At 35.6% G+C, this 20,490-nt stretch overlaps 1 protein-coding gene across 1 annotated transcript in view; it reads left to right on the forward strand.

Moving 5' to 3' along the window:
• LOC140663287 (RNA-binding protein 24) overlaps positions 1 to 19,274 on the forward strand; it is a 30,089-nt gene extending 10,815 nt beyond the window's left edge. Inside the window, exons 5-6 of the mRNA XM_072887345.1 lie at positions 13,986 to 14,380; positions 15,770 to 19,274. Of these exons, the coding sequence (XP_072743446.1) occupies positions 13,986 to 14,380; positions 15,770 to 15,930 (556 nt within the window). The 3' untranslated portion in view covers positions 15,931 to 19,274. The remainder of the gene's footprint in view (positions 1 to 13,985; positions 14,381 to 15,769) is intronic.
• Positions 19,275 to 20,490: the final 1,216 nt, after the last annotated feature.

Consider the following 20,490-nt stretch of genomic DNA (forward strand, 5'->3'; position numbering starts at 1 on the left):
GGTTTTTCTTAAGCAATTTTATAAATATAAAAATTTCTTTCTTCGTTTTAGCGCCTTTTAGCGATTCATTTATTTTCAATCATCATGTATGTATAAGTCATACTTCGTTTATTATAATAATTGCTGTCTTGTTTTGCCTTTGGTGGCGGGAATGCTAAAACGGAACGAAAATAACATCTGCCAATTTTAGATGCAAATTTTCGATTCGCAGTGCTTCCTCTCGCGTCGAATTATTTGTCTTGTGGTCGAAACGAACGAGGTACTTTATTAGACACTTTAACGAGATTCGTAGAAAAAAGCTGATTCCCAGACATTTCATTTTTCCTTTTTTACAATTTAAAAAAAAAAATGAACGAAAATGGCATAAAGAGCCATATAAATTTCGATATAGGTTTCTTCGTAAAATTAACGTCAGCTGAGGAGGAAGCGTATCTGATTCATTCCGATCCGTTAGGGAACCGTTCGGCCATTGCTTATAAATATTTAGTCTTTCGAGGTACATAGACCATGCAAGCCTTTCGCGTTTGCTCGTTTAGAACGTCTTTTGCGATTCCGCGGAAACGAGAAACGAGTAGCATGTGAAAGAGAACCGCGAGATGAGAAGACGCGCGTTGGAATTCGAGTGAATAAAGAAGAACACGATTCCGCGAGCCGCGCATGAGCCTCTTCTTCTGGGTGTCTCTTCGCCAGAAATCGACCGGTGCGTATTAATTTTTGATCGCGCAACGATCGATCCTATCGCGGTTCACCTCGTTTGGCCCGGCGGATTCTTCAATGCCACACGAAAATCTTATCGAAAGCATAAAAGGGCGGCCGCATCAATAATTAAAGTAAATATGTCCTTTTTCAGAAAGTGCTACTTAATAATCCGCTACTTTTTTATTAATTTTACTAAATTATTCAAACTCTTATTTGCGATGTCCCAATTGAGCGAAAAATTCGCGCAAACTGTACGGAAAAGAAAATTGATTTTTTGCGAAATTATTTCCGAAAAACTGACACACAGTTTACATGATCGGAATGGAAGGAACGCGAGATAGATACACTCCTTCCTTAGAATGCGATAAGGTCGATCGAACTGTCTTCTTTCATGGAAATACAGATGTCCGCGCCCCGAGACTTGTATAGGATCCGCTAACCACTATAATATATTAATAACCTTGTGTGTGTGGTGAAGGCTTACACTACACTTGGTGTCGCTATTGGTGTTGTATTTTTTGGTGTTGTACGTGGGTGATTTTTGGACTTTCAAATAACACGGTAAAGCTCTCTGTATAATAACGAAATACGTGTCAATGTTTTCATTTTTTTTTTTTTATTATTATTTCCAATGTTTATCGCGTAATTATTAGTTTGCAGCATGACCAACTCTAAGTTGGCGTTATTACTGCAAACAATTGCGTACCGTCTTTCCGAGATTATTCACGGCTGCTGACTGCAGGAAAAACTGTAATCGCTTTTTATAATTCGATTTTTTTATAGCTCTTTGAGTGGCGGCGTTCCTTCTTTTTTTACAAAGTAATCTGAGAGACCTATTTTTTCTCTCGTTCATTAATGAAAGACCGCGGGAGACATCTTAATTTTTTCCTTGTCTCGTAGAGAGAAATGTGTCGCAATCGTGTGAAAGAAGCGTGAATATATAAGCGTCACACGCGAAGGAGGTTCGTTTTTTATCAATCCAGTGGGGCCCCATGCAAAGGGACCAATCGATTCTTGCGTAGTCGAGGTTGCGAGTCCAAATTTCTCATAAATTCCAAACTAATTGATTTTAATTTTATTAATGAATTTCTATTTATTTCTATTTATTGCCACGTTTATAACATGATTTAAAAAAAATTGCGATAAACAGAAAAAATTATAGCGAAAGAAAATTTTGAATGCATTTATCATTAAAAGAAAAGAAATAAAGAAAAAAAAAATGAAAAAAAAAGAAATAGGTAAATTGTTATTGTTTAATTTTCCAGACGGTTCTATAATGTTATTTTCTCAAACATCATCCTCATTGATGCGATCTAATTTAATCGAATTTATCGACGTCGCGTGTGCGGAACGCAATGCGTTGCAGTTTGCTAATGCACACGAAACAATGGCGGACATTTTTCCGTCGTAGATGAACAAATCGCCGGTTAATTCGCAAATTGAAAATTCGCGTTTAATGAATGCATTATTGATGAAAGTCACGTCCGTGTCGTCGGCGCGGCGTCACGCATAGGCGTAGATACGTAAAGCGGGACTGGCGTTTTGAAATTAGCTAAATGTAGGTGGAGGAGTGAAATCTAACACCGGTTCCACGCGGACGTCGCGGTAGACGTCAGAAAGCGGTTCTGATAAATCCGTGTCGTAAGCGAGCACCGACGACGACGACACGACACGACGACGACGACGACGACGACGACGACGACAACGACGACGACGACGACGACGACGACGACGACGACGACGACGTCTCGACCGGCCATCTTGGAGCCGCGCTGGCGACGGTCCAGTCTTTATTTAGCACCACCTGTCCCTCGTGTCAGCTTCTCGCCATCCACCACCGCTCGCTCGAGGGCTCTATCGAGAGGATTCTAGCGCGATTTACGCGTTAGGACGATATCGTGTTGGACCATGTTGAAGATCCGCGCTTATTTATGCTCTCACTCGACACTTCCGCTCGCACTGTTATCCGTTCGTTATACGTAGATCGAGAGTGAATTAATAAGAGTCCAACAGTTCTATTCTAGCAGTATGAAAAAGTAGTGATTTTTAGGAATTTTGAAAATATATTAGAAATTTATTCTGTGTTTGGCATTTTACATATGTTTTGATGTTTAAATAATACGTATTTTTAAATGTTGGATATCTAGGAAATACTGAATCTAATTTCATTTTTAAAAAATTGAAAAATGACAGATTAGCGTCATTTTAAAATTAGATATGCCAACTTTTATTGAAATTTAGTTAGTTCTTGAAAGTCAGGAAAATATGAATTATTAATTTTTAAATTCTGTTTAAATTCCCGAAAAAAGATAAAATTTCATTTAAAAAAATTGAATTTATTCAATCCGTTAATTTTCAAAATATCCGTCACACCAACTTTGACAACAGCATTTTGAGAAAAATAAGTTTAAAATTTAATTGCAGGCTTATTTCAAGACTCGCGCGCCATTCTATTCAAAATCTTATATCTCTGTCAATTTTGCGAATTTTACAAAAAAATTTGAAAAACATTCTTCAGACATTATACTTCTATAGAATGTAAAAAAATCGATTTTTTTAACCCCTAAAGGAGACTGAACTCTTCAGAGACATGACTAAAATCTTTGGATTCAAAAGATGCTTCCTACTTCGATACGTCTTTCTCGCGGGTATAGCATTTCCATTTTATACATAAACATTCAGAGCTATATTTCTCTTTGAATAGCAACGCTACATTCGAAATGTACTGTTCTATTTTTCGGACTTTCTTCGCTTCTTCCGGTCAAGTTTCTTTGTGAATTGATCTATACGCATTCAGCGATGGATGTATCACAGAGGAAACATAATACGCTGCAAAAGCATAAGTCGCCACGTTGCAAGCTGCATATCTTTTATGTGGTACTAAATGCTATCTTTAAAAAAAATTTACTGTTTCTGACTCATTTGTAAAAACGTTGACTCACGGCCTTTGTGAAACGGTCGATTCAAACATTGAGTACCACTTCAGTAAAGAGCAGTATTTCCATCTTTCATCTCCTTGACGGGAATAAGGTCCACGATCATTTCTTTTCGGAGAGATGAGACGTGGGCGCAACATGCGCGTTAAAGGTCCATTTCTATTTTCATTGCCTCCGCGGCTTCTATCCACCTGTCGTCGTCGCTCTTCTGACGCAAGCCGTAACATCGCATTGCGAGACACGAGCGTTCTGTATCGCATTTACATAAATACATTGAGGCCGCATTTAAACTTGCATTTCGAATTTTAGGACGATAAACGAGCGTGGTTCCGGAATACAATATTTCCTGAAATTTTGGAACTATCGTTCTGGATGTAATATGTTTCGACAAATGCGCATAATTTTAACTACTTTTATTATATATATATATATACTTATATATACTTTTATTATATAGTATTATATTATTTCTAATTTAAAAAACAAATGAGCCTAATTTATACGCGGGCAAAATTATAATTAAATATTACGCGCTGCACAACGTTTTATTCAATCGGGCATCTATGATGCTTAATCAGAATATGTTTCCGGTATCTTAATCGAGTTGTAGAATAAAGAAATCTTTTTTTTCTCCCTCTCCGCGAGCGTGTCTCGATTCCAAATTCGTATGTGTCTGCCGGATCGTATTTTTAGCTTGAATTTGAGAGAAACGACGTGCGTACCGAGAACAATTAAGCCGTCGTGGCACCACCCTTCGCAGTTACCATTGGTCCGGTCTGCTTTTCAAGGATTGGCAGATCATCCCATTGGATTATCTACGGCGCCGGCGCCCGCACAATCCGTGCACTGCGCATAGTTCTGTCGCGTGCAATATATATACATATGTATATATATATATATATATATATATATACACACACCTACATATATATATATATGTATAAACATATCCGAGCTCGGGTATACACGCGCGTGCAAAGTGCTTTGCTCAGGTGACACAGATTATGTATATTGATACATACACATGCACATTGTGTACACGCAAGTGCAAGAGTCCAGTCCATCACGCGCGATGCGGAAACGCACAACCGCGCGATCGCCAGGCATCACGTGCCGCCGCCGTACACGTGTGAAAACTGACCGCGTCGCATTCCGTGACACACTTACGCGATTATACGCGAAGGAGATGATGGCAAGATTACATTGGGTTAACCGATGTTCGCGTACAATACTTGCGCGTATGAATGCCAAAATAAAAATGTCATCGATTTGCGAAGAATGTTGCTTTTCAATCATATATTATGGGAGGAAAGAGGTGATTCCTCGTGCGAAAATAAACCAAGCTCTAGAAATGTCATATTTCAATTTCACAGAAACTGTCCTCAAGTTGTTTCAAATAATCTAACACAAAATGTTAAATATAAAAAGAAGATAGATAAAAAACAATTTACGGAGACAATTATGTAACAGTATTATTTTTTAACGTCAGTTAACAACTTCTATTTTTCCTATATCAATTTTCTAATTTTTATTTCTTTTTTCCTAAAGTCTCGTATATATAAAAATATTTAACTCTACATGTTTGATTTATTCCTTTATGTCATCTTTTGATTGTTACGAATGTATCTACAATTATATCAATATTAAAATTTATATTCATGTAGTCTTGCAGAGTCAAATGTTTCCAAAGACGTTCGATGTATATTGTAAGCCTTATACAAATTAATAGTCAGCGTTTTTGTAAAAAAGGGAACAAAAATATCGGTTACCAGATCCGGAATCTTTTGTGTCGTAACGTAAGTTGTGTCGCGCTAGATGTTTCGGTGGCTTCCGCTTCGCAAACACGCACTTCCGCTTCGTCGTCCTCATCGTTAACGATCGCCCCATAGTCGCAGGGGTTGTAACGGCCCGCGCGCACGAATTAATGGGGTTGATTGAACAATCCCCGGTGCAATTCACCCCCCGGGATATACTACGTCATTATGTATGTCGTGGCAAAACGTAGGGAAATGTCGGGAGATCCTAATCGCGGCGCGCGGCCACTTTGCGTCGGAAATCGAGGGTGGTCACTTATGTTAGAACCATCACGAAGGGACGACATAGGGCTCTCTTCGTGACTGCGGGACGGTTTTAATGTCTTTTACCTGGTCGCTCTTTCTCGTTAGCGTTTTACAGTGTAATTTTTTTCCTTATCGACGAAAAAGAGCTGCTAAAAATTGCAGACGTCAAAGTAATTTTGTGGCAATAATTGTTTAAACAATTATTGCTAACCCCCCCTCCCTCCACCCCGCATAATTAATTCGATGACAATATTCTTTTAGCAGAGATAAAACTTTTCACAAAAGCGCCATTATTTTTATTAATCTGGACGCTTTCTAAAATGTTTTCTTTCTCTTGTTTTTTTAAATTGCTAGACGCAACAATAGCACACGTATCTATTCTCACGAGAATCGTCGTAATGCGTACATTTTTTCGTCTGTTCATATGTTACATCGATCGTATAAAGGTCACGTCGCAACATGTCGTCAACGCGAGTCTTCATTGTGAAAATTATGCGCCTATTAAAACCGCCTCGTTTCCGCACGAAGGTCTCAAGGACGAAAGGTACAGGGCGAAGGATGACATTCCACGGATATTATTTTGCACATTATACACATATGTGAGAGGTCTAAGTATCTCATAAATTTTAAATTTAGCGAAATCAAAATCAAATTTCTTTAACAAAAATTCTAATGGTTTGCATCACTTGTTGCGACATATTAAATTTTAATATTGAATATGTCAGATATTAAGTATCTGTGGAATAAATTTTTTTTTTTTTTTTTTTTTTTTAGGAAAAGAAGATTAATTCTTTTCTCTATAAAATAATATTCTTAAAAGAATATTATTTTTTGTTGGCTTTATAGCTCTTAATTTAGTAGAAACTTTAAAATTTCCACATATAAGTAATTTTACAATTATCTATTGGAGTTTAAACATTAGAACAAGTATTAGAATAAGTGTTGTTTTTCTAGTTTAACCTTCAACGTCTGCAGTATCGGTAATACGAATTCAATTAGCATGTCTCTATGGTTTTTTTATTGTTAATATAGCAAAATCGATATGTTTCTCGCAATCAATTACCAATCTATATTTTATTATTTATTTGCGGGTATATGATAAACCTCATCGGAACAACCGGTTTGTCAATATCACGATGAAATCTGTTTAGTCGCGTATATCCTCGTGTTTAATACATTATAGTGATAATTTTGTAATCGATATATGTGTCTATGTCTTAGAATTATAATGGAGGAGTTAAAATATCACGTTAATATATCATGCATTATCTATAACACTGAACAAAATTTCACTTTTATATTAAATTGGTCAGATATAATGATCTTATTGTATATAATTATTTAAGTGTACTATTTAGAGATTCCAATGTATAAAATTGTTTTTTTTCTTTTTAAACATGTACGTTGATTGCAAAATAATGAAACTCTTGGGATTCCAAAGTCTGACCTAAAAAATACATAAAAATAAATAAAAATTATCCATTAACAAAATCATTATTGACCATACAATGTTAGTATAATCTTTCCATGAAACAACGAGTTCGAAACTTATTGTACTCTTATAAAGTCTGAGTTATTGTATCAATACATAAGAATAAATACATTTATTTCAAAATATTACCGCGTGATCACGAAACTGGACGTCGTTATAAGATACCACATCTCTTTCCGCCCCATTTATTTCGATCAAAATCGGAAACATTATATATTATATCGTTTCTATTTCAATAACACTGGTTCTCGCGAGATATGTGCGATACACGAGGCCGTGTAAAGGACATTTTTTTCGCCCACATATAGGCATCAACAATTTATAAACATTCCCTTGACACCACATATATTTAAAGGTATTACCGTTATTAACGTCATTAATGCGCAATGCCGTCGCGCGTTTACTCGTGCATCTTTCTAACGTGTTATGGAAATGACATCAGAGAACGAAAAAAAGTTACTGCATTAAAGAAAATTTATTTTAAAAAATTTTTTTACTATGTCCTTGGCGATAATTTCTTGGCAAAGCCGATTTCAACATTGGATGAGATTTTCTCGTGCACGCTTGTCTGTCACTTGGTACGAAGGGAATAACGAAGGGGGGCAATTGAGATTGGAAATCGCCAGCTGGTCGGGGACGGACGCGTCGATCTGGAAATACACGTGGAACGAGGAGAACAGAATGGAACGCGCAGAAACAAGAAAGGTGGGGTTGAGGACACGCGAGCCATCCATAATGCACGTACCTCGGCCGAGATGCGACCGACAGATAAATTCGTTGGAAAATGGAGGAACAAAAAAAGGCGATGGAAAAGCTAGACTATACGAAGGAGGAATTGTATACGTCATGCTCGCGCGCTACCACGCGTCCTTCGTGTCCAGGGTCTTTGTGTGTTTCCAGACTGCAAAATAAATATTGCACATTGTTACAAATTAATACTCCTTCCGAAAAAAAATAGTAAATTTTTTTAAAAACACGCTGAAATATATGAATGTGTTTAGTCTTCAGAAACTGCCATCTTCAAAAGTGAGAAATATATTATTCAAGATTTTATCGGTTTATTACTTTGCAGAGTTTTTGTCTAAGAATGCTCTCAAACAATTCGATTTTTTATTTTGAATGAATTACATATTTCATTCAGTGACGTAAGTAACGATCAGCTGATGGTTACTATTTCTTAACTGACTTTCATGGCTTTATGAAATGAAGAGAAATATATGTCGTCTCGCAAACATCACGAACTCAAACTCGATTAACCGACACATGTATATGTCTAATGTTTTTAAACCTATTGAAATAACAGGAAAATGTTAGTTTCCGCTTTGAGCTTCTTAGAGGCGACAATTCATGTAAAGGCTGAGATAAAGTCAATTGTTCTCTCGGACAACAAGAGTGAAAAGTTTATCCGAATTATATATAGTTCACACACGTTTCCATTCTTCTTCTGCAAATAAATCTTACCGGAGAAGCCAGTTAGCTCAGTATTTCACAGGTTTAAGCAAGTATTTATTTTTTCTCAGACACGTTTCTGCCAACATTTATCGAGTGGAAAGATTGATTCCCCATTTTCGTGATTTCGATCAAAGTTACTAAAAATTAAGTGTGAAATTAAGGAGAAATCTGGAATAAACGAGAACATAAACGAAATATTTTTACAACGCTCGTTTATTAACTAATTTTCTGGTACTGAAAACTCCAGCAGGTGGCTGTGACAGTCTTGGATGTCAATAAAATTGACAACGCTCCTATTAATTTTCACGCGTTTGTTTGTATAGATAGATCGATTGTCATGCAACGTGTCGCGTTTTATTTATCACATATGGCGCTTTTATTCATTTTTATTTTTATTCTCCCTTACGAATCTCCTTGTCTCGCTTAAGAATGACATCGAGGCATAATGCTGCGATAATTAATTCGTGAAAATTTAAATTTCAACTAAAATAATTTGCGACAGGAAAAATGAAAAGCTATGTAGCGCCTTGTATAAATTTTATCTTTACGCTTCTTGAATCTTTTGATGCACTTCGCCGCGTCAGAGTCGTTGATTTTATCTTCCTTTGGCGTCTCTATCTTATACTCACGAGTTTTCCTTAAAAATCTTATACAAATAAAAATATTTAATTCTAAAAAAATTATAATTAATGTTACATTTTCTATCTGACAATCTTCGCATCTACAACAGTCCCAGATATTACAATATTTTCGCATACGGACGGATTCACATCTCGCCACATGCAAATCGGCGCGAGTAAGAAAACCGGATTGTCGCTCGTTCGAAATGGCACGGATGAAAGTACCGTCCATCCGCAATGCGACGTCGCATTATATAGCGCGACATGGATGACATATGTACATGTCGCTCTTTTCTACCTTTATCAATTTCGCCCTTCCCGCGTCATGTAATGTTCATCGATCGCGCGTTCATCCATCCTGGATGACAGCTCCAATTCAAGGTCGTCGATTCTACGTCCATTGTGACTGTCTTTCCTCCTTCCACCATCCCCCTCCCTTTCTCCTCCCCCTTCCCCCCTCCCTCCCCCGTGTTGCAGCATGAGACTCGTTCAAATTAAGCGCGACATGTGACACGCTTGTCGAAGCGCTCTCGATTATTTGCGATTGTGCGATAATGGTCAGCGGGCACCAATCCGACATAGCGGAGGAGCCCTATGACGAGGCCGCAGGACATATTGATTTCCTTCGTAGACTGGACACTGGCTATTATCGATCCGCTAAAAAGTTCAGGGCTGTCTCCGGGAAAGAGGCCGGGTTCCTTCAGCGTCTCTCGAATCGCTGATGCGGAATCGCCCGATTAATCGGTCATTGAATATCCGTTAGCTCTCAATTTGTAATTAACTATACACGCTAGGCGTTCCGTACGTATAGATTATCGGGATCGCGTGTCGAGAGAGTAAGTTTGCTTAATGTACCGATACCATTAAATTAGACTATCAGACAAAATTAAGATTAAGACGCGTATGATTTCAAAAACATGATTTTTTAAAACTTTAATCTGTTTGTCAACATTCTTAACAGTCAGCATTCTTATTTTTATATAAGTACTTGTTTACTTATGTATATTCATCCTTGTAACATAAATATTTTAATTTTACACCTTCCTCATATAAGTTACACATTTGATTTTTTGTGAAAATTCGCTTAGTCTATTTGATTAAAGTAAATCTTTAAAATTGTAGAATTATACAATTTAACGACAAAGAACGTTAATTATATTGTTTATTAATACATATATTTATCCAAATGATTAAAAATAATAATATCACGTACGATAAATTATCGGAATACGGTAAATTTGAACAACAAATTGACTTGTATTTTTATGTATTCGCAGAGTACACATCGATCGATAAGAAACAATTGCGAACAAATTTCGCGGGTGATTGAAGAACGCTCGCCAGGTCGGGATCTTCCGCGTGTTATTATTTAAGAAGAAATAAAGAAAAGCAAAGAGAATAAAAGAGAAAAAAGAGTAAGAAAGACAGAGACATTGCTGTGAGAGAGATATACTATCTTTTTTCTTCCTTTCTTGTAAAGATGCGTTTGGAGACGTCTCGCGTCGATTTTCCTGAAACTTTGACATATTTGGAGTAGTTTAAAATAAATCACATTCTGTATTTTCTACACTTTGTCGCAGATTTAGGGAATCCGACAACCTTTTGATATAATTTCAACGTATTTATTCGAAATCGAATATTATCGATTGATTAAAGCACTATTATATACGCGAATGATGCACACATGCATGAATGCATGCAATCGACAACGCTTGTTTTCATCGTGCGAACAAGTTTATCGAACAATGTGATGTGCGCAAACGCACATGTATTTTATTAAAAAGGTATGCGACGCGATAGTGATTACTCTCATATTTTTCTATTTGAGTAAAATTCGAAACTTTAATTTTTACTTTACATTTTTATTACATTTATGTTAAATATTATTGGCGTGACTATAAATGTTTGTTTGATCCTTTATCTTTTTATGTATTTTATAATTTAGCGATAATTATGAAAAGATATAAATTATATTTTATCGAATTTTTAATATCGAGTTTGTCCCCTAAATCTGCAATCAAGTATTTATAAAAATACATATGCGTCCCTTACTTTAAGCTACTCTATATTTGAATATTGTTAAAGTCAGAGGAAGCGAACTCGAGACGTTTCTTTAGGTCTGTGAATTTTAGGTACTAACGTTGGTGTTAGATAATCGTGTGCCGTGTGCCGAGAAGTATTTATATTTCGTGCAGTCACCTACATACACGTTTGTCGTTGGTTTGTTGTTGTTTTGCCAACACGTGAAAGATTTCTTTTTTTCTTGGATTGTTGCGTACGTTTTTCGCCTTATTATTGATACCACAGTGAGAGCAACGTTTACCATTTTTACACCAACTTACTTCCCTTTTACCTCCTCTTCCATCTTCTCTTTCTTTTCCGACAAAATATCCGACAAACATACGCATATACTTACATATACTTACATATTCACTGTGCGTACTGATACTAGTGAAGAGAGATATCTTTTCTTATTTTATACGCGAGTTTCATAAGATTTTCATTCCAAAATAAATTACAGTTTCTATAGAATAAAAATTAAAGTGATGCTTTAATATATTAATATTTATATAATATACTTTTTAAGTATTCTTCGGCTACTCTTTAAATTTTATTTGAATACATTTTGTTAATAAAAAGAAAAATGAAAGAAACGTTTTATTGCGATATAACTGTAATCTTTTTTTATTACCGGTTTTAATTGCCTTTTTGTATAATTATCGTGATATAATCAGAATGCACATTTAGTGTATACACACATACACAGCATATTAGAAGACGCGCGATTCTCGTAGATAAATTCTCCATACAAAGTCGATTTTTTTCCAATGAAAATTGGATGGGAAAAAGTTAATTATAAAAAATTTTGTATTATAAAAAATTAATAAATTCTGACATTATGGATCTCTAACAAATTATGCTTGGAGACTACAGAGAAAAAAGTCTAACAAAATAATGAAAAATCCGATTTCTTAATTAATTTAAAGTGAAATCTGTGTGCAACGGAATTTTAATTCTCGGCTTAATTACGCAGATCTTTAATCTCGAAAATTAGAAAGCTGCCTCTAATCAAATTCGCGTTGAGGAAAAATCGACTTAATTTATGACAAAAATTTATAGCTAAAGCTTACAGAGAAAGCGCGATACACTCGATATACAGAATGACTCATCACATGAGTTTCGAGATCGCGCATTTTGAGAGAGAAAAATATATACATAGGTGTATAAAAAGAATAAATATTACATTACACAAGAAAATGAATATCTTACTTTTTAAGTATACGATCGAGTAAAAAAGACTTTGAAAGATATGCTACTTCGGAATTTGAAATACAAACATCTTGTAGACTTGTTACTTATTCTTCCTGGCATGTCGATCGATACATATCGAAACACAGAAAAGCGCATCTTCCGATATGATCGTCCGCACGTTACGTATGCGCGAAGATCAATTGAAAAGAACTCGGTCCCTCGCTCGACTCTGCCGTTTGGTGTTGCGTGCTTTTGGTGTTGGTAGAGAGCTGTTCGAGAGCGAAAGACCGTCGAGCCGGGAGTTTCCTTGTGACGCGACACGCATTAAAGAAAGTTTGTTTTTTCGTCACGCATTTCCGACAGACTTCTGGCATACTTTGCGAGCCGAGGAATCGGCTCGTTGTATGAACAATGCATGCACGCGAATACGAGCTCGTGTCTCGCGATTCTCAGGACGATTTTAATGATCATCATCTTTATCTACGCGCGATCGAGAAACACACGCGAGTTTTCAAATATTTATCCCGAATGACAATCCCCATATAATCGATACATCGCGAACTACATTAATATATACATTATACGAAGAGAATTTTCACGCATATATACAATTTACACGCACAATCATAATATAAGTAACATGGCTACGTCACCACATTCTTCCTTCCCGATTCCATTATATTCCATAAAAAGAGATAAGTATATTGGACCGAACGAGATCCATCAGATTTATTTTTGCTCCTTCTTCGGAAGTTTGCGAATCTCGTTCGATGGCTCTCGATCGGTCCAACTTAGGTGTATTTGTTTGTAAGTTATTGCTTCGTGAACTAGACGGCGTTTTGTTTATTTATGCACGGATATTACGGCAAAATTTGCTAAGAAATTTACAGCAGATGGTGCTTTCATTGATGCGCGAAATAAATATGATCATTTATACAGAACAAGTGATGAAAATGTTAAAAAGGATTTCGCGTAAAATTCGCGGAATTTAATAATGTATCAGTGATGAACACATTTTAAATGCAGACTAGGTAATCGAAAGTAATTATTTTACTTGATTATGTAAATTCTTGAACGAGAATGCACATACATATATCTGAAAGATTTATTTCTAAATATTCTAAAATTAATTCTAATTATTTCTAAATTATTGGCTAAATATTTTAAGTAAGATTTTAATTAACATTTGAATTATTTTTATAATATCTCAATCATTTATAATATTAGTAGAAATAATACATAAATATTTTTATTTTTTTCTCTTTATTTATTATCACGCTCACCTCTGAAAATAACCACGCGATCTATTATATTGTCTCTCTCGCTTTGAAAGAATAAGAATATCTCGCCGTCGTCGTAAAAATATGCGCGTTGCAATAAATTCACAAACATATCCGCCGCAATTGGACCTACGAGTGCCGCTGCGTCCGCGTCGCATCAGCATCCATAATCAACGATCATTCTCGTTTTGCAGGGTACCACCAGGCTACGTGTACCAGTCGCCCTACCTGGCGGCCGCGGCGCCAGGTGGTCTGGTACCACTTCCGGCGACGCAGTTGACTCACGCAGCCGCCGTCGCCGCGGCGTCGCAGTTCTACGAGTACCAGAACGCGGCGGCGGCCGCCGCGACCTACCCGGGCACCTCGTACAACTTCGCCGAGGCATATCCGTACACGACCGCGGCCGCGGCTGGTACGTGTTTGAATAGTGTCCAGAGTAAGGGTAGCAACTACCCGTTACACCATCACCACCAACACCACCAACAGCAGCAACAGCAGCAGCAAAACGGTCCCGCGACGTTGGCGCATCAGCAACGGCTGGAGAAAGCTCTCCTACCGCAATTTCTGCCGTCCGTGCTGCGTGATTACGGTAGAAAATCTCCAGAGATAGGGGGACAGGAGAGAGAGAGAGAGAAAGAGGGGAGGGAAAGGGGAGGGTTGCGCTGCACCTATCTCGGGGCTGCCTGTAGTGCTTAATAAAATATTTCGCGGGGTTCTCACAGGATCTGGTTCTTTCGTGTTTCACAGGGGGTACGCGCGGATAATGCGAAGGGGGATTGAGCCGGGTAAACGTGTAACTTCCGACGTACAGCTTCTCCACATCGTCGGATTACACGCGCGGTTAGGGGGAATAATAATTCCAACGTCGGATATGAGTGTCGGCACTTAGAGGCGGGGATGCAATGAAGCGTCGTTTATCCTGTCCGAGAGCCTCGGGCATTTCCTGACGGATCCTTCGTGGGAACCCTGTTACACATCTCTCTCTCTTGCGTTGATACACATCTCGCTTTCTCTCAACTTGGATCATTAAATATTTTGCAATCCTCTCGTATCAATATCAGTATTTTGTCTCGTAAGAAATATTCTCAGCCTTCTGTGAAATAGAATCCTATTTTTTATTAATAACTTTATATATTTTCTTATTATTTTTTTTTTGTATTCATATTTTTTGCTTTAATAACTGCGTATATTATCATATGTTACGTTGTACGTCCGCGTGCTTCACTGTTCGATAGTGGATAAACAATGAATAGGACAGTCTTGCATGCGCTTCATGAACTAGACATTGACGCCTTATATACATATTGTCAGTCTGTCTGCGCTGTCTGTGGTGATGGTGGCGGTGTTCTCGCGATAAGTGATGGTGATCAACGAGCGCCATCCGCTTTACGTATTGCGAGTAAACAGCACTCCAAAAATAAGCTAAGGCACAAAATAAGAAGGTTTACAATGCGCACAAATCGCTTGCATACGCTTCTTTTGTGATTCATTATTTATCTTTATGTAAAATTGGAATGTCTCAAAATTATCGATGGTTCTTCTAATGAATGTATTCTTTGATCAATTTAGTGTCGACTTTTCTTTGTGAATTAAATTTTGGAGAACCTAAAATGTAGATAAAATTACGTTTCTCAGTTAATTTCAAATAAAATTTTAACTTGAGGCTTAATCATACAACAACTTTCTTATGACATAAAAAATTAAAAACTTTCAATAAATAATAAACTTACTCGATATTCTTTCTAAGAGACTTGCTCTAAACCAAAAAATCCATTATTAAAAAGTAATTTTGAGACATCTTTTATTTATCTTGTAGAGGTTTAACTTGCACTTGTTTAAACTTTAAAAATTCTATGATAATGTTTTCAAAAATTCAAAATTTTTTAATAAAAGTTTTACTTTACATAAATATTATAATTAAATATTATATAATTATACACGTATTATTTATGAAAAAAAATCATCTCTTTTTTTTCAGCTAATGCAGCGGCGGCCGGTTACGTTGCACCATACACCTACGCTACATTGCCAGGTGCTGCGGGTTTGCCGGCAGCGGCAGCGGCGGCGGCAACAGCAGCTGGGGCGGCTTTCCCAGGTTTGCCGTATCAGACGACACCTCAGGAGGCCAGATTGCAATAAAGCGCTTTCAACATTAGACCATCATGAGACAGTTGTAGCCTTTTTACGAGACAGAGATGAAGCGAGGGAGGGAAGGGGGCGAGGGGACTGCGTAAAACGTACTCCGTCATGTTTGGGAAATTCAAAGTTCGCCAGCTTCCTCGTTTCAGCTATTTTTCCACGAGACTTTTATGTTCCCGATTTCTCGCAAATCAATCGAAATACCTCCGCGAGAACCGCGAATGAGATCTGACAAAGTGACTCCCTCGAGATCGACGATTTCTCTCGCGAAGCCTACATAATCTGTATTCTTCCTTTCTCGCTTCCTTGACCTTTAATTTTCTTCCTCTCCGTTTCTCTCGTGAAACCGATATCGGCCGATTTTCGATCAATATTTCGCGAAATTTTAGAAAAGTCTCTACGATATTTAGAGAGCTACAATTACAATTATTTATAGTGAACTTGAATAAGCTCGTTCGAGAAAGGGACTTTTGATCAAGTTGGAACTTGAGAGCCGAAAAGGGTTAATTGAATGCACTTTTGACTGCATTCAAGAGTTACCTGCGCGAAAATGCCCATTATAGGTTTTTGGGCACAATGTTATTCTGTAAGATTCTTATTTCGAAATATTAACGAAATAAGGCGGTGTATCGATTTATGGCCGTGTATTATGATTTTTGAAATTTAACGCTTTTAAAATTCAAGTTTATCGAAATTATAATCACACTAGTTCCTTGCTCCTATTCATTTCCGTTGGTGGTTCGTAAATTTTTCTAATCGAACTTTTTTGACAGTCAATCTTAACGGTGTTAGTCAAACGATATACTCGAGAATCTTTTTTCTTTCAGCTACAACACAATCTGTCTTCGACAAAGTTAGATGAATGCGCTAAACTAAAATATCGATAAAATTAGTGCGAGAGTTCTAGTAGTAATATAATTTCGGAACCATTTCCATTTATGCATGGAGAACGCAACGTATTTTAATTTTTAGGTAAATTTTCAGTAGATTTTAAAAACTTAATGCGGTAAACAAGATTTCTAGTATTATAAGCTGTTAGGTTACATTTTCAGGTATTTTCTGATAAAGAAGAAATAAATTGTAATTGCGTTTAATTTGTAATTGATTTTTAGGATAATACTTAGGCCGGTATTCACAATCGTTCGAGGCACAAATTATTTATGAGACTCACCAAACTATCCATTTGGTAGTCTAAGAATAATAGGTAGTAGAAGTTCCACAATAAAATCCTGACCTGAAAAACTAACATTTGATTGATTTCTTTGTCGGTGCATCGTCTTTGATGACATTTGATTTTATCATGAAAACTAACCGCTTTTAAATGTCTACAATTTCTTTTGTTGAAAACTATTTGAAAACAGGTTTTTCTTTATTTTTTTTTTATCAATCGAGGATTCCTCGAAGCGCGTTTATTCAAACATTTATTCATTCTGTGCAACAGTTGTTAAAACAAAACAATGCATTAACATTTACACAATTGAACTGTTTATGTTTGCTTCGTACCAGCTGTTTTTCTCGAAATTGCAACTATTTTTCTATTTCTCTTCCTCAGATCGAAATGAAACAACAACTTCCTCAATTTCTACTTCGAAACTTATTGTTGAATAATATGCTTTAAATAAAGAATTGGCAATCTACTGAAGAATCTCATTCACGTCGATTTTTTTGACGTTCCTTATATGAATAAAAATTTCTCATTGATACAAGCATGTACATATATTTGTGTCGGTATATACATATGTCGATATATGCTGGTTATATAATTATTGTCCTAATAATTATTGTAATTATAATTCTTCATTCTCAGAGAACACGATTATGAATACCGTCCATAGATATATCTATACATGGAGAGAATGCGTTATAGTAGCAAAGTATACGTATATCTTCCAAAGTACTTGTTTACCGATATCTTATTTCTTATTGCGCACTGCTTGTTTCGGCTCTCTGTTGATTAGCAGACTATGTTTTTACGTATATTATATATACAAATACGTCGATATTTATTACAAGCTATAAAATATTATGTATATTACCAGTTAAGACGTTAACTGATTTATCAGGAGATAAAAATCACATAAATGTGATTTAGAAAGAGAAAGAGACATACATGATTATCGAAGACATCTAATCTAGCCGCAGTGGCCTTAAGTTCGCACATCGGAGCGAAACGATCAAGTGTCTTATTTCGAGGCCTTGTCATGTTAATTAATCAACTAATGTATTAAACCAAATGTATTAGACAAAATGTAACACCGACCAACTTTATGGCAACGCGAACACGCCGAGGAGCGAATGAATCGATTTGATTTATAAATCGATAATTTATTTGTGAGAACCTAACGCTTCTTATCTCTTTTCGACGAAAAATTAAATCTTTTTTGACGATTAATTATTTTCGATGAAGGCTTTGTGTACGTTTTTTTAAGTATTGCATTGTCTCTGATTATACCGTATTGAACTGCGATAATTCCCCGATCGACTTTTTCTTAAACTCGTACGTTCGTCTACTCTTAGTGATCCAGTGATCCAGTGCCTTAATTAGCACAGTCGAGTAGCCGTAATCATTAGAAACTAGTCAGCGATTTGTTAGTGCAACGCTCGACGCGCTAACTCGTACAGGAGTTGAGGCTCAATGAAAGGGTGAGGAGCTAAAGGAATATCAAAACATAATCAACTAGGATTGGATGGAGGAACGTGGTTGTCTAGTCCCAAACCCTTTCAAACCTTAAATGAGGTTAACTTGGTTTGTTAGATTTGTAAGTAGAAGTTAATGCGCAGGGTGGAAACCAAAAGCGAAATTCTTTGTAAAAAGTTAGAAAAAGAAGATGTTAGGGAGGGATTAGTTTAAGTATTATTACATAACGTAATAGGAAAATAAATTATTATTATTATTCTTTTATTATTATTATTATTATATTATTATTATTATTATTATTATTATTATTATTATATTATTATTATACATTATTACATTATTATTGACATTATCACGTTTTATTATTATTATTATTATTATTATTATTATCATCATTGTCGCGATTAATTATATAATATTATTGTTCATGTACTTAATGAAGAGACAACATGTACACGTAACATAATTGAAAAATTTGTTAAAAACACACTGAAGCTTCCGTTGCGAATGAAGAGAGGATGGTAATCGAGAAAGTTTGGGATAAAGGCGCAAAGATTTGTACTCTTATCAAGAGTACAATCGTCTTTTTGAATATCCTATACTCCTAGGATTAATTGTACATAGGCTTAATTATATATAGGTTGTAATATATATATATTGCCTGTTATATCCTCAATAATATTAAAATATTACCGCTCTATTAATAGATTCACGAAAACCGAAAACAAATATATTATCATTAAGAGAAAAACGCGTATTTTTGTCAGTCAATTATATATATATATATATATATATATATATATATATATATATATATATATATCCCTTCGTGTATTAATTTGATATACGGCGACAGTATAAGGATATTGAATATATATAAGAATTAAACATTTTCTTTATATTACATATTAACACATCAATAATTACATATTAATATCATCTACAAATATATCATTCATTTTCTTTATTTCTTTTATTTTTTAATGAACTTTAGGATTTGTGATTTTTTTTTCCATTTCGTGATTACAATATCTATTAATCATATTAAATAGCAGGATCTATATATATTCTCCCAAGTTGTTTTACACTTGCTTCGTCATCCGTCAGAAGAGACTTCGGTATCGTCGTTTTTGGCGGCTAAAGATAAATCTAATGGCCTTGCGAGAGATCGGATACGAAGAAGCGTCGCGACGATTCGCAAAAACAAGCAAAAGGGAGAGCCGCCCTCGTCGCGGGACCGTAACAACTATGCAAAAATAACTAAACTACCGCTACCAATGACACGGCATGATGATTTGGCGCTCCTCTATACAGAGTATCCAGCAACCATCGTACAATAATTTAACCACGTATTCTAAAGATTAATTAGAGCATTACGAGTCTTAATATATGATCGAGATTAATGTTAATTACTCGAAAATTATTGTGAGCTCAATACATATTCAAATTAAAATTTTCATTAATTAATCTTTAGAATACACTATTAAAATATTATAATTTCGGGATTCTTTGTGTAATGCCGTTAAATTTTAACGTACCGACAAAATTAATAACAAAATAAATGGCAATATATTTGATATCAAAAATACTGATTACCTTACGATGCGAATATCATGACGTTGACATACGTCGATTATAAATAAAAAGTGAAAGAATAATTATGCAATATAATAATAAATTATGAGAAAAGAAAAGGATCTAAAAGGAAGATCTGTGAAATTATAGAAGTAGGAAAACAATTAAAATTTATGCGCAGTTATAGATAAGTATAAATAAATTAATTAAAAATTATCATTCTTTAGAATTTATCTGTTAGATGTATTTGAAAATTGCATGATAAATTGAATTGATAGTGATTCAATAAAGTTTATCTTATAATATTTTTAGATTTCTACTTACAATTATGACATACACTTTTACAA

Source organism: Anoplolepis gracilipes, chromosome 2, assembly GCF_047496725.1.
Source record: "Anoplolepis gracilipes chromosome 2, ASM4749672v1, whole genome shotgun sequence".
Classification (NCBI taxonomy): domain Eukaryota; kingdom Metazoa; phylum Arthropoda; class Insecta; order Hymenoptera; family Formicidae; genus Anoplolepis; species Anoplolepis gracilipes.